Source organism: Octopus bimaculoides, chromosome 8, assembly GCF_046866305.1.
Source record: "Octopus bimaculoides isolate indiv1 chromosome 8, ASM4686630v1, whole genome shotgun sequence".
NCBI classification, from domain to species: Eukaryota; Metazoa; Mollusca; class Cephalopoda; order Octopoda; family Octopodidae; genus Octopus; species Octopus bimaculoides.
In genome coordinates this window covers 13483238-13498237 of record NC_142935.1, presented here as the reverse complement: position 1 = coordinate 13498237, position 15000 = coordinate 13483238, and the positions used below count along the sequence as shown (strand labels likewise).

Genomic DNA, 15000 nt, shown 5'->3' with positions numbered 1-15000 from the left:
CCGCCGCATCAACTTCGTCTTTGCGTGTGTTTACAGCCAGACGGCTTGAAGTCTTCCATTTGGACACAAGAGACAGAGGATAAAAAAAAAATAATAATAATAATAAAGAAGGAAAACAGTCAACAAAAGGTGCTGATTAATGGCTTGACAACATTAATTAACATATATTAATTAGTATATATGCATGTATGTACATATGTACATAAACATATACATATATATATATATATATATATATATATATATATATATATATATATAATATATATATATATATAAACACAAACGATTAGACAGTGTCCTTTTTAAAGAGATACGAAACAGAAGATATTCTTGTTTATTATATTGTGATTGTTATCATTATTATTATTATTATTATTATTATTATTATTATTATTATTATTATTATACTTCGTTCTCGGAGTACTTCCATCGATTGTTCTGCCTTTTCCGTATTGGAGTAGATACGAACATACATACATACATATATATATATATATATATATATATATATATATATATATATATATATATATATATATATATATATATATATATATATATTTATATGTGTATATGTATGTATGTCTGGACGTATGTTTATATATATGTACACGTGCGAGTTTATACACCTCTTTATGAGTGCGTACGTGCACGTATATATGTATAGATATATTTATGCGCATATATATATACACACGAGTGTGAGTGTGTGTGTGTGTGTGTGTGTGTGTGTGTGTGTGTGTGTATACGTATGTGTGCGTGCGTTTGTGTTTATATTTATCAACTTGGACAAGGAAGAATTTGAATTCTTTTTTTCTTCGTAATATAAGTAAACAGAATATATTTCTTTTTGTTTTTATCTCCTTGTTTTATTTTGTTGTTCTTGTAACGTTTTCTTTTTCTCTCTTTCTGCTATTTAAAAAAAAAATCTTTTCATTCTTGTTTTCTTTCCGCGAAAGAGAGATTCTGTTTGTCGACCGTCTGCAACTATAATGCCATCCCAAAACAATGTCATTGTCATATGCATACAACACGCGATCCTTTATACGGCCGCACAATGCGATGAACTATATACATACATACATACATACATACATACATACATATATATATATATATATATATATATATATATATATATATATATATATATATATATATATATATATATATGTATGTATGTGTGTATGTATACACACACACATATACATACACATAATATGATTATATAAGTATATATGTATGTGTATGTACACATGTATATGTATATATATGTATAGTTATATATACATGAGTATATGTTGCAATAGTGGGTCATATAAGGTAGATATATTACAATCGTGGCTATACATCATCAGCGTTATACAGGTATGCAAATGTCATGTTTTGCACCGTTCTATACCGATTCAGTGACATTTTACAATGGCGTCGTACAATTTGCAACGCTGAAAGAAGTTCTGACGTGAAAAAAAAAAGAGAAAAAAAAACTGCAAAATATAAAAATGAAACTTCAAAACTTCTTACAGTATTTTCGCATACACAAGGGTGCCATTGCTGTGTATGTAAATATATAACTCTAGTATGACTGTGTTCTGTGTCCATTGTTTAATAGTGTCACTCTCGACCGTATCCTATACTGTCAGAAAGAATAGCTCTCTACATCTTGTTAATGCATATTGAAACTATTCTTGTGCAAGATGCAAGTTCGTATAAAACTTTTATGGTGATGAAATGAGAAGGAAAATTCTAGAGTTTTATTTAACAATGATCATCAAGAATGACAATACGTGATGTCCGCAGAGACAATTTCTTAAGAATAAATCCAAAACTGGATGAAACGGTCCCAGAAATTCGACAGATTGCTTCTGAATCTTTCTTGTGTCTTCTCAAATGCTTTTACGTTTTTCTTGCACCAAATTCTTGCACGTCATCCTCCCCTTCTTTCTCATTTTTATTTCACCTCATCTTTAGCCGTACCCCTCCCTACTGCGAGGGGTATGTTTCGATTATACAACTTCTTTAAGCCGTTTTTCCAGTAAATAGCGACTATGCAGTGCGTTTAGAGATTTGTATAGGCTTTCGAAGGATGGTCGATTAACGTGTTTTCGACTCCAGCAGAGGCGCATGAGATCATAAATCTCCAAGGGGCAGTTGTCCGGACATGCCAATACTTTACCGTCTTTGACGTATTTCACTACTTCTTCGTGTGCCATGCCATAGTAAGGCTGTAAAGCAAAAGAGAATATTTCCCACATCACCACACCAAATGACCAAACATCAGATTCAATCGTGAATTTATTGTTTAGAATTGTCTCTAACGGCATCCACCGAATTGGAATGGCATCATGTTCACTGCCTTTATAATAGTCTACACTGTGGACATTTCTAGCAAGACCGAAATCCGATATTTTTACAGTCAAATTATCTCCTACAAGACAGTTTCTCGTTGCTAGATCTCTGTGGACATAACCTTTACTTGAAACATAAACCATTCCGTTTGCTATCTGCTTTGCAAGAAACAACAAATCGCAGTGATCGATTTTTGGTCTATCTGTATCTGTCTTATCAACAGGCCTTCGATAGACAATAAACTGTTCTGGGCTGCTAAGCCGAAGAAATTCGTTTAAGTCCCCTTTTGTCATGTACTCAAACAAAAGGCACATAGGTTTTCCAATGGCACATACGCCGAGAAGTTTCACAATGTTTTGATGATCAAACTCTGCCATAAGTGTAGCCTCACGCTCAAAGTCTTGCATCAGATCATCAGAGGCATCATCCTTGAGCATTTTCACTGCAACCAAAGTTAATTCTTCGCCCTTCACTATATTGGCAGCTTTGGCTTTAAATACACGGCCGAATGCACCTTGGCCTATATCCCTTATGTAAAGAATGTCATTCCGTGGGTACTCCATGGCTTCGATTTTCGCATTTTTTCTGCTACCTTTCATGCGATGGTAAGACATATTTTGCGGTAATCTGTCCAAATCAATATCCAGATCATCTTGAGGTGTTGATTTGTACTTCGTACCTTGACTACCAAAGAACACTTGGTAACAGAGGATGAAGATCACTGCGAGCACCATTACTCCAAGAGATACAACAACTGTAATGATGAAAATATTCATCAGGGATAAACGTGTTGGTTTATGCCTTGAAGATGGTGTAACTGCGTTGGTATCTGAAAAGAGATTGAAAAATACTTCATTAAAGATAGAAAACGACAAAGGCATTTGAATTTAAATGCACATACACACGAGTGAGAGAACAAACTAAAGAAAGTAGCACTCAACACATTCGGAAGGAATTATATTTTTGATAACAGTTTGACACACCTCTACATGACTTGAAGTTTTGTGGGCGTGTAGGACACCTCTATCTCATCAGATGCTACGAGCAGACACTCTGCTTCTACGACGTATCTCAAGCACCGACAAAACTTCAAATCATTTGGAGCTGAGTGAAATCGTTACACACACACACACACACACACACACATATATATGTATGTGTATATATATGTATATGTGTGTATGTGCGTATATGTATAGGTGTATACACAAACATATATGTAACTGAAGATGCTCAGGTGATTGCTAATGACATAAAAGCGTTTATAAATAATTTATATAAATATCTTCTATTTCTTCTTTTACTTGTTTAAGTCATCGGGCCTTGGGCGTGTTGGGGCCTCGCATTGAAGGGTTTGCTAAAATAAATCGTCCCCAGTGCTTGTTTGTTTTAAATTCTGGTACTTATGCCAGTCTTTTAGTTAAGGGACCGCATAGAAACCGACACTGGTTATCAGTTGGTTGTAGGGGAACACACACACACACATCTATCTATCTATCTATCTATCTATCCATCTATCTATCTATCTATCTATCTATCTATCTATCTATCTATCTATGTCTGTCTGTCTACCTGTCTCTCCCCTCTCTTTATCTATTTCTCTCTCTCTCTCTCTCTCTGTCTATCTATCTGTATCTCCCCTCTTTTTCTCTATCAACACACACACTCATATACACGCATAGGCGTGGCTGTGTGGTAAGAAGCTTGCTTCCCAACCACATGGTTCCGGGTTTAGTCCTACTGCATGATACTTTGGGCAAGTGTCTTCTACTATAGTCTTGGGATGACCAAAGCCATGTGGGTGGATTTGGTTGACTGATACTGAAAGAAGCCTGTCTCTGTCTTGACAACCGATGTTGATGTGTTAATATTCGCGTAGCCTAGCAGTTCGGTAAAACTGATCGATAAAATAAGTACCAGAATTAACAAAAAAAGAAAGTATTCGACTAAAAATTCTTGAAGGCAGTGTCCCAGCATGACCGCAGTCAAATGCCTGAAACAAGTAAAAGGTAAAAAATATCTATGTCGGGCGTCTATACGATTTCTGTCTACCAAATTTACCCACAAGTCACTGGTCGACCAGTGGAAGACTCTCACCCGTAGAAGACTCTCACCCAAGGTACTGCGTAGTGGGACTGAACTCGGAGCCATGTGATTGCAAAGCGAGTTTCTTGAACCACATATCCAAGCCTCAGGCTATGTCTATATATATATAATTATGCTGAAAGCAATAAGACAGTCCAAAGTAGTTCTTCGTAGATAGGGAAATATCTTTGGAATTCATTCGCGAAAATCACAGAAGGGAACGAAATTCATTAGCTCGGCAGATGCATTTTCTGTAACCAGCTCACGTTAATCTGGCTTACCAACCTCTCCTATGACGTGACGTTTGATTATAGATATTCGATCTCTTCTGAGGACCAATACGTTTGTATCTAATATACGTCTTTTAACGTATTTTAACACATTGTATGCGCTTGTACGTGTGTATGCATGCATACGTTTACGTACATACATACATACATACATACATACATACATACATACGTATAGGAAAGACACTTTATTTCACATTGCAGCAGTCCACTCAGCTGGCAAAAATAAGTTTGTACCTGTAATTTCAAAGGGTCAGCCTTGTCACACTGAGAGTAGACGTGTCTGTGGAGTGCTCAGCCACTTGCGCGTTAATTTCACACACACGTACACATACACACACACACATACATACATACATACATACATACATACATACATACATAGATACATACATACATAGATACATACATACATACATACATACATTCATACATACATACATGCATTGACCGCTAGGTACTAAAGCTTTCTTTTTTATTCTGTTTATTTTCTTGTGTTCCTGTCTGATGAAGAGCGTAGGCTCGAAACATAAAAGACTTTGTCATCTTACCGAGCGTTAAACTAATACATCTGTTTGTTGTTTACACACCCGTCTTCGTCTTTTGCTTTTTTGTAAATTCTCACTATATATATATATATATATATATATATATATATATATATATATATATATATATTGTGGCTGTCCTGGAAGGGATGATTGTCACTGTTGTTTAGCCCCCAGGAAACATTGTTTCCAGCTCGCTGTACAACACAGTATCTGTGTACTCATATTTTCGAATAGGGGAGTCCAGTACCCCCATCCAGCACAAGACAACATCTGTGGACCGGTTTCCGGGTTATTGCTCTTTATCAACACAGAATAACAATCGTCCCTTCCAGGATACCCACATTATGTTTGCAAATAGCCATTACTTGAAATAACTGTTACTGAATACCTCTCTTTGAAAGATTTAGAAATAATTAAATATATATTGTCAAACCAAATAAAGGAACATTTAAAATTAACAATAACAAACAACAACAGGACGTGTGCAAGGAGTGTGTTAGTTTGACGCTCAATAAGAAGAGAGAGTTTTTGATGTTTCGAGCATAGCTCTTCGTCAGAAAAGGAGAAAACTTCAAAGAAGGAAAGAAAATCACCAACAACACGTGTGCTGTTACATACACTTATGTATATAATCAAACATACATACATACGTACATACATACATACATACATAATACATACGTACATACATAATACATACATACATACGTACATACATATACTTATATATACTGTGTTCAATTTACAAGGATTCAAAAATTTTGAAAGACATAATAGGAATCGTTTTTATCGGGGTAGCTCGAAGCAGATAAAGCTGTTGAAGATGTCGGTTCGCGTCCCAAGGAGATCCTCCGATGTTTTCCCACCCAAGGTTATATTTTAATTCAATATTTGCATGCTATTATTTACAGCTGTATGTACTTCGAGCTCCACCGTTAAAAACTATATATATATTCTTTCATTCTTTTACTTGTTTCAGGCATTTGATTACGGCTATGCTGGAGCACCGCCTTTAGGCGAACGAGTCGACCCCAGAATTTATTCTTTGTAAGCCTAGTACTTATTTTATCGGTCTCTTTGCCGAACCGCTAAGTTACGGGTACTTAAAAACACCAGCATCGGTTGTCAAGCGATGGTGGTGGACAAACACAGACACACAAACATACACACACACACACAAACACACATATACATACATACACACATATACATACATACACACATATACATACATACATACATATACATATATATATATATATATATATATATATATATATATATATATATATATATATATATATACGACGGGCTTCTTTTAGTTTCCGTCTACCAAATCCACTCACAAGGCTGATGTGATAAACAATAGTTATATGTTTAGGCATGGCGTTTATTGAAACATTACTCGTAATCAACAGAGAGAGGTAAGCAGAGTTAAACAATGTTCAAGTTAACCAAAGGCAGGGGAGATAATCCAGAATAAATGAACAGAATAATAAATAAAAATAGTCTTATTTTTTAAATAGTTTCACGCATGATGAGGCATCGTCTTGAAGTGTTTAGTTGAAAAAATCGACCCCAGTATTTATAAGTTTTAGCTTAGTAGTTGGTACTGATCCCACGCATTTTTTTTCCGAACCGCTAGGTTACGGAATGTAAAAGAAAATCCAGCATCGATTGTCCAGCGGGTTGGGGTGACAAGCTCAAAAACACGCACTCACATAGACATTTTGATTTTCAAATGATGGCACAAGGACAGCAATTTCGGGTTTCGTGGGGGATGGTAAGTCGATTACATTGTCCCCAGCGCTCAAATTGTACTTATTTTATCGACATCGGAAGGATGAAGGGCAAAGCCAACCTCGGCGGAATTTGAACTCAGAACGAAAAGACGGTCAAAATGCAGTTAAGCATTATGCCTAGCGTGCTAACGATTCTGCCAGCTCGCCACCTTACACACACACACACACACACGTTTGCTATATATATAATGAGAATATTGTTACAGGTGTCATATATTCATTCTGTCATCAGATGAGGTGATCGTTAATCGATTTGATTATTGATCATTGAAAAGCACATAATTTCTGAAATATCAATAATTTGTTTCCTGCCTTCGTTTTGCTTTTTTTTTTAATGTAAACATGTGGCTTTTGTTACCACGTGATAATCCGAGCCAGTACTGGCGCATCAAAGACCAGCATTACACCAGTGTGGAGTTTAACGCGGGCTAAAATTGAACCTTAATGTCTATGGTCACTTGTGCATTCAGCGAATCAATAACAATATGTGTGTGTCTGTGAGTCTGTGTGTCTGTGTGTTTGTCTCTGTGTGTTTCGATGTGTGTGTCTGTGTTTAACTCTGTGTGTGTGTGTGTGTGTATGTGTGTGTGTGTGTGTGTGTATGTGTGTGTGTGTGTGTGTGTGTGTGTGTGTGTGTGTGTGTGTGGAGCCATGATAGATCGCTAACCACTACACAACCTTTATTTTCTCTCTTTGTTTCTTTCTGTGTTCCTTTCTGTGGAAGAGCGTAGGCTCGAAACGTTAAAGACATTTTCACTTCCCGAGTGTTATACTGATACATCTGTTTGTTGTCTACACCTCCTGTCTTCGTCTTTTGTTTTTTGTGAATTCTCCCTATGTATATCTATATATATATATATATGTGTATGGATGTATGTATCGTTCACTTGTTTCAGTTGCTGGAATGCGGCCAGGCTGGGTCAATGCATTGAAGATTTTAGATAAACAAATCAACTTCTGAGATTTATTTTGAAAAGTGTAATGGTGCCTTTTTTTATCGTACACATTTGCCGAACCGCAGATTTTTACAATTCCAGTGACGGATTGAATCTGTAGTCTTCGAATTAGCTTTCTCTTTTCTGGTTTTGGCAAGCCTAATTTCTCAAGATTGGTATTTAGGCAGTGTGTTACATATCCCAGGGCACAAAGGCCCCAAAACTGTATGCATGTATGCTAACTCAAGTCTGCTTGTATTTATATCCATATGTAGTATGTACGCACGTATTTAAGCATGTATGTTTATAGGTATGTGCGTGTACGTATGTATGTTGTTAGGATGTACCTTTGTCTGTGCGTATCTATATATATATATAGTATATACGTACGTATATCTGTGTATATATATATGTATATACGTTTATATGTATTTATGCATGCACGTAAGACCCCGGAAAAAATAATGGACGATATCGGTCTTTGGGAAACCAGAACTTATATTCTCTTGTGTGTACATTCCTTATTTACCGATTCCACCCAATGAATAAATAAATAAATAAATAGATAAATAAATAAAATTAAACAAAATAAATAAAAATAAAAATAAAAATGAAAACGTTTTCGGAAGCATTTTATCCAAAATATATAGTATCCATGTACTTGTATTGATTTCGAGTATTAATATACCCGGACAAATTAAGGCGGTGAGCTGGTAGATTCGTTAGTATACCGGACAAAATGCTTAGTGGTATTTCGTCCGTCGTTACGTCCTGAGTTCAAATTCGGCCGAGGTTGACATTGCGTTTCATCATTTTGGAGTCGATAAAATAAATGCCAGTCGAAAGCAGGGTCGATGTATCCGACTTATTCCCCACCACCTGAAGTTGCTGGCCTTGTGCCAAAATTTGAAACCAGTATGAATACTACTTGCCCGTAGCTCATAGTAAGAAACTCTGGGGTGAAGTAAACACCAGAAGGTCGTCGGACAGCAGACCCAAACCCCACGCGCCGCATGGATGTGCTTCAGCCCTTAACTCCTTACGCTCTAAGGGGTCAGGCTGCATCCAGATTTCGACCCCTTGATACTGCTCTATTGCCCCACTGCGTGGTATTGTCTGTGTTGCAAATTGCACCTCCCTGAGTGGTTAAGATGTTCCTTTGATGTGGTAACCGCTTTTGTCTGAGGCGCCAGTTGAACATATTGTAAATTATGTCTTAAGGAGTCCACTTTCATTCCACTTTGGCTATCGTCGTCAATTTGTTCTAGCGAATCCCCCCCCCAAAAAAAGCCCCACAAAATTCTATGGAGAATTGAACAGCAGCAAGTCTTCAGAAAAGAACCCCTGGCCATCACACAAATGTTTCGGTCGTTAACTCCTTACACTCTAAGGGATCTAGCCATATCGAGATCATGTGTCCTGGATACACCTCGCGCTACTGTTTGCATTGCCGCCTGCAACATTTTGGGTGGTCAAAATGCCTACAGTGATCCAAGACACCAGGGTGCTTTCGATCTCGTAACCTGTTCGGTCTGAAACACCAGTTGAACGTAGGTTTAATTGTGTCTTCTGAAGCTCACTTTCAGTCTACATTGACCAGATCATGTCATATAGCTGTCAGCTGAAGGGGACTTGGGAGTTTACTGTTGACCATAATAGTTTTGCCACAAAAAGACCCGATCTTGTTATGTGATGTAAGGAGAGGAAGATGGCAAAGATGGTAAAGCTGACAGGTCCTTAGGAAGCGAACATCGAAAGCGCTTTCCTCAGGAGAGACAGATAGTACAGTGAACTGGTTGACCTCTGTGAAAACAATGGATGGGAAGCAATATGTCTTCCCATTAAGATAGGCTTAGAAGATTTTTTGGAACTAAGGGTCATTCGATATTTAGGGGTTTTGTACTAGCTGTGAGTGAGAAAAAATGCCAGAAAATTATCAGAAGCTGTTGAGAAAGCAAGCCATTACATTTGGCTTAAGACAGAGGACAACTGATGTAGGAAGAACGATCACAGAGTTTCGACATGTGATTCGACAAAGCTCGTGCTGTCGTGTGCGAGTTTCATCACCTATATCGGTGAGTAGCCCGCAGGTTGCTCTGGTGTCGTGGTGGAAGGGACCGAAACACCTACAGAGCTGCTTCACCGCCTGATGAGTCGTCGACTCTCGCTTTCGGTGACAGAATACAGCAGGGCCTTCAACACACAAGTGCTTACCCTAAATATTCTAGAGAATTAAACCACACCCCGAAAATAACAAAAAGTAAAATAAAAATAAAAACAAAAGCAAAAATAAAAACAAAAATAAAAATAAAGGGGTAGGAAAAAATATATATATACGAGAAAACACTGATACTTACTACATTTTGAAATATTGCAAGCTGCCCAACGAGAATTTGTGTCGTTAACATAACACCAGGGCATATCATTGTCACCTCCGGGGTTTCGGCAATAGTTTGCAGAATTCTCTAATTCTGCAAATATATCAGGATGACGTCGATGTGAATGGGGATAGTCAACTGACCAAGATTGGCAAGTAAGGCCAGTCTTAGTTGTGTTCACAGTCCCATTATACCAACGTCCTTTACCAATGTAACAATCACCTAAGGGGGAGAAAGAAAGAAAAAAAAATTGGAAAACAAATAAAATAAAAAAATAAGTAAAGGAAAAATGTAACAAAATAAAAAAAAAGACTTTCGATTTTGGAAAAAATGTCATTTTTCATTCCTCTTTCGTTCTCACTCCTCCCTTTCCTCTCCTCCTTCTGTCCCCCTTCTCTCGCCCTTCTCCTCCTCCATTTTCCTTTCGTTATTATTTTCCTTACTAATAGTATTAGTAAAATTGGCAGAATCGTCAGAGCGTCGAACAAAATGTCATTTTGTTGGAGGCTTTAACGGTTTTTGTCTCTGCTCTTTTATTTCCTGATCTGAAATCCCGTTGACGTCGACTTTGCCTTTCATGCAATCGGAATCGATAAAATAAGGTACCAGTTAAGTAAGTGGGTCGGAGGTTTCGACTTCCTCACTTCCCCTCCCCCCACAAATTGCTGGCCTTGTGTCAAAATTAGAAAAAAAAAGTCATCATCATCATTAAGGCGGCGAGCTGGCAGAATCGTTGGCACAAAATGCTTAACAACATTTCGTCCGTCTTTACGTTCTGAGTTCAAATTCTGCCGAGGTCGACTTTGCCTTTCATCATTTCGGGGTCGATAAAATAAGCAGGAGTTGAGCACTGGGGTCGATTTAATCGATTTATCCTTTCTCTCGAAATTACAGGCCTTGTGCCAAAATAAAGAATTATCGCTCTCCATAAGAATTCTACCAAACGGGTTTCTCAAACAAGTGGTTAAAATTTTTACCAAATACAAACGTGAATGTTTGTATTTTTTATTTTCATTTTCTCTTTTCTTGTAACCTTTTATCTGCCCACAGCGTTTTCATGAGTTCGTCGTTTTAGTTAAACCTTTAGTTCGACTTTTAGTTAGTCCTTGCTTCACACGTTCTGTGTAATATGAAGCTTTCCTTTCATAAGTCCTAAATTACTTAGGTCGTTAAAAAAAAAAAAAAGGAATTTGAATCACATATGATGTATGGACGCCAGGGAAATGTATCTTGTGACATAGAAATTAATCTCCATTTAACCGTTTGCCTGCCAAAATCCTTTTCATAAGCTTCTCCTAAACGTCCATGTTTGCCCTCAGATTTTTAGCCGACCCCTGTTTCATATGTTCTGAATGATACAAAGCCTTCTTTTCATTGGTCCCAAGTTACTCAGGTGGTGGGAGAAAATGTGTATCATATATGATGCAAGGATTCCAGGTAAGTATGCCCTGCGTATCACATGCGATACGCAGGGCAGCAAAATGTAAAATGGTTTTTTTTTTTTTAATACAATAGCGTCTACATCAATAACAACAAGCCGTTACATCCCTCTAACAAACAAAACACATTTCTTAAACCAGTGGTTCTCAACCGTTTTATTTTATTATTTTTTTTACCTATCTACCCCTTTGATTCCTATTTACTCAGGAATCTACTATCTAGAATAAAATATTAAGAATTGCATAAAAAAAATTGGTTAAGCTATTCGATGTATTGGGGAAATAAAAGCAACTTATTGCGCATAAATTTTGCCAAGAAAGATCTTATATGGAGGTCAAAGATCTTATGAACCCCCAAAATCATTTGAAACCTGCAAGGATCATATGGGCCCCGGCTGAAAACCACTGGTCAATACAGAAACGAAACAAAATGCTAACTATAAAATGCACAATCACGCACAGTTCAACAAACAAAAGACTAAACAATATTTCTATGTACAAAATTAATTAATTAATTAATTAACATCGACACATAAAACATGGTTGATATTGTTAACAACAGCAACAACAGTAATAACGATAAGTGTAACACATGAGCAAAAAAACTTACCTTCCCCAAAATAACAAAACTGGTCCTCCGTCGATTACGACGACGAGAGTTCCAGTTGATGTGATCAACTGAATTATTCTGCTCGTGAAATTAACATGAAAGTGGCTGAGTACTCTACAGTCACGCGAACCTTTGACGTAGTTCTCAAGGAGGTTCAGCGTGACTCAGAATGTGACAAGGCTGTTCCCTTTAAATTACAGATACAACTCATTGTTGCCGGCAGAGTGAACTGGAGCAATGGGAAATAAAACGTCTTGCTCAACGACATAACGCGCCGCCGGGACTCGAACACACGACTTTACGATCGCGAGCTGAATACCCTAAACATTAAACCACGCGCCTTCACTTAGTAAAGTCATGAATGACATTTGAAATGGTGAGGATGGGTCAGTATTATTTGCGCGAAGGCCTTGGATGTTTGAAGTCATCTTTGAAAATAGAACCGTTTGGAAAGTCTTATATTACATGAATAAACACCTCTTCAATTGAACAGTGTCTGGACGAAGTACAGACTTAGTATTTAGCACGAAAAAAGAAAGGAACCCATGGGGAAGGCTTTCACCTTCCAGAAGTCAATAACCGGATATGTCACGATATACCCGGAGAAATCCTCTCGAATAAGCATGGCGGATTGCGGCAAACCCCCGCTTCATACGGTGTCCCAGTATTTGCGGCAGAAAAATACAAATATACAGCAATGAGATGATCCCCGTTCGATTGTCAAATTTGTATCTGGTTCTTATTCTATCGGTCTCTTTTGCAGAACCGCTAACATACAAAGACGCAAACAAACCAAACCGGTTGTCAGGTGGCTATGAGAATAAGCAGAGACACAAAGATGTGCGCGCGCGCGTGTGCGTGCGTTTGTGTGTGCGCGTGTGTGTGTGCGTGTGTGTGTATGTGTGTGTGTGCGTGTGTGCGTGTGTGCGTACGTGTGATAGGTTTCCACACAGTTTTCGTCTACGAAATTCACTCACAAGGTATTGGCCGTTCCAGGACTATTAACTACACAGCCATGCCAATATACAAATGGAAAACTGATATCTGTGCAATAAATATTTCGAGTGGTCTTTCTCGTAGCACCGGGAGCAAATGCCTTCCACTGTAGCCTCGGACTGAGCAATGCCTTGAGAGTGAATTTGATAGACGGAAATTGGGTGAAAGAACGTCGTGTATATGTATGTATATATATATGTATATATATATATATATATATATATATATATATATATATATATATATATATATATATATATATATATATATATATATATATATATATATATACTCTCTTTTACTCTTTTACTTGTTTCAGTCATTTGGCTGCAGAAATGCTGTAGCACCGTCTTGAGTCGAGCAAATCGACCCCAGGACTTATTCTTTGTAAGCCTAGTACTTATTCTATCGGTCTCTTTTGCCGAACCGCTAAATTACGGGGGCGTAAACACACCAGCATCGGTTGTCAAGCGATGGTGGGGGAACAAACACAGATACACAAACACACATACATATATATATATACATATATACGACAGGCTTCTTTGAGTTTCCGTCTACCAAATCCACTCACAAGGCTTTGGTCGGCCCGAGGCTATAGTAGAAGACACTTGCCCAAGGTGCCACGCAGTGGGACTGAAACCGGAACCAAGTGGTTGGTAAGCAAGCTACTTACCAACAGCCACTCCTGCGGTTAAAACTAACGTGCAATAACATGGTTATTCTTTTACGGTACACAGAAGAGTTCAACATCTTGTACAATTCCTAATAATACAGTAGGCTATTTTCAAAAACGTCTGTCGGGTGGTTCAGTAATGTTGAATAGGAACAAAAGAGGTTACATGGGTGATCCACCACTGCGGAATATGGTTGAGCACCACCGATGTGAGCAACGAATGCACGGCTGCCGAGTGGGCTACTTTTGGTAAGCAGAACAAGGGGTTATGGGGACGTGGTACCCTATATGAATTGGGTGGTAGCTGAAGTCATTATTAAAGGTCTATGGCCAAGAGTGGGAGGCAGATGCGGATGGCTGATGATTTATGTTGGTTTAGAAGGGATGAAGAGACGCCAGGAATTTAAAGCTGAGATGGGGCATAACTGTTATTCATTCATTCAACTGGTGTGACAGGAACTTTTATATATGTGTGCGTATGTGTATACATACATACATGTATACATACATACACACACACACACACACACACACACACACACACACACACACACACACACACACACACACACACACACATATATATATATATATATATATATATATATATATGTACATAGATAGATGTATATACATATATGTATGTATATGTGTGTATATGTATATATATATATCTATATATATATATACATATGTATATATATATGCATATATATATATATATATATATATATATAATATATACATATATATATATATATATTCATATATATATATATATATATATATATATATATATATATATATATATATACATATACATATACATATACATATATATATATATATGGGAGAATATACAAAAAATAACAACAGACGAGGACAG

General features: G+C 37.3%; 1 protein-coding gene across 2 annotated transcripts in view; it reads right to left on the bottom strand.

Annotated features, from left to right (window-relative positions):
- Positions 1-1184: 1184 nt before the first annotated feature.
- LOC106880136 (tyrosine-protein kinase transmembrane receptor Ror2) overlaps positions 1185-15000 on the bottom strand; it is a 744288-nt gene continuing 730472 nt past the window's right edge. Inside the window, exons 10-11 of one of the 2 annotated variants that reach the window (XM_052969934.2) lie at positions 10373-10615; positions 1185-3181 (exon numbers count right to left, since the gene is read on the bottom strand). In XM_052969934.2, coding sequence (XP_052825894.1) covers positions 2010-3181; positions 10373-10615 — 1415 coding nt within the window. In that variant the 3' untranslated portion in view covers positions 1185-2009. The remainder of the gene's footprint in view (positions 3182-10372; positions 10616-15000) is intronic. The other variant, XM_052969935.2, reaches the window with a different exon arrangement.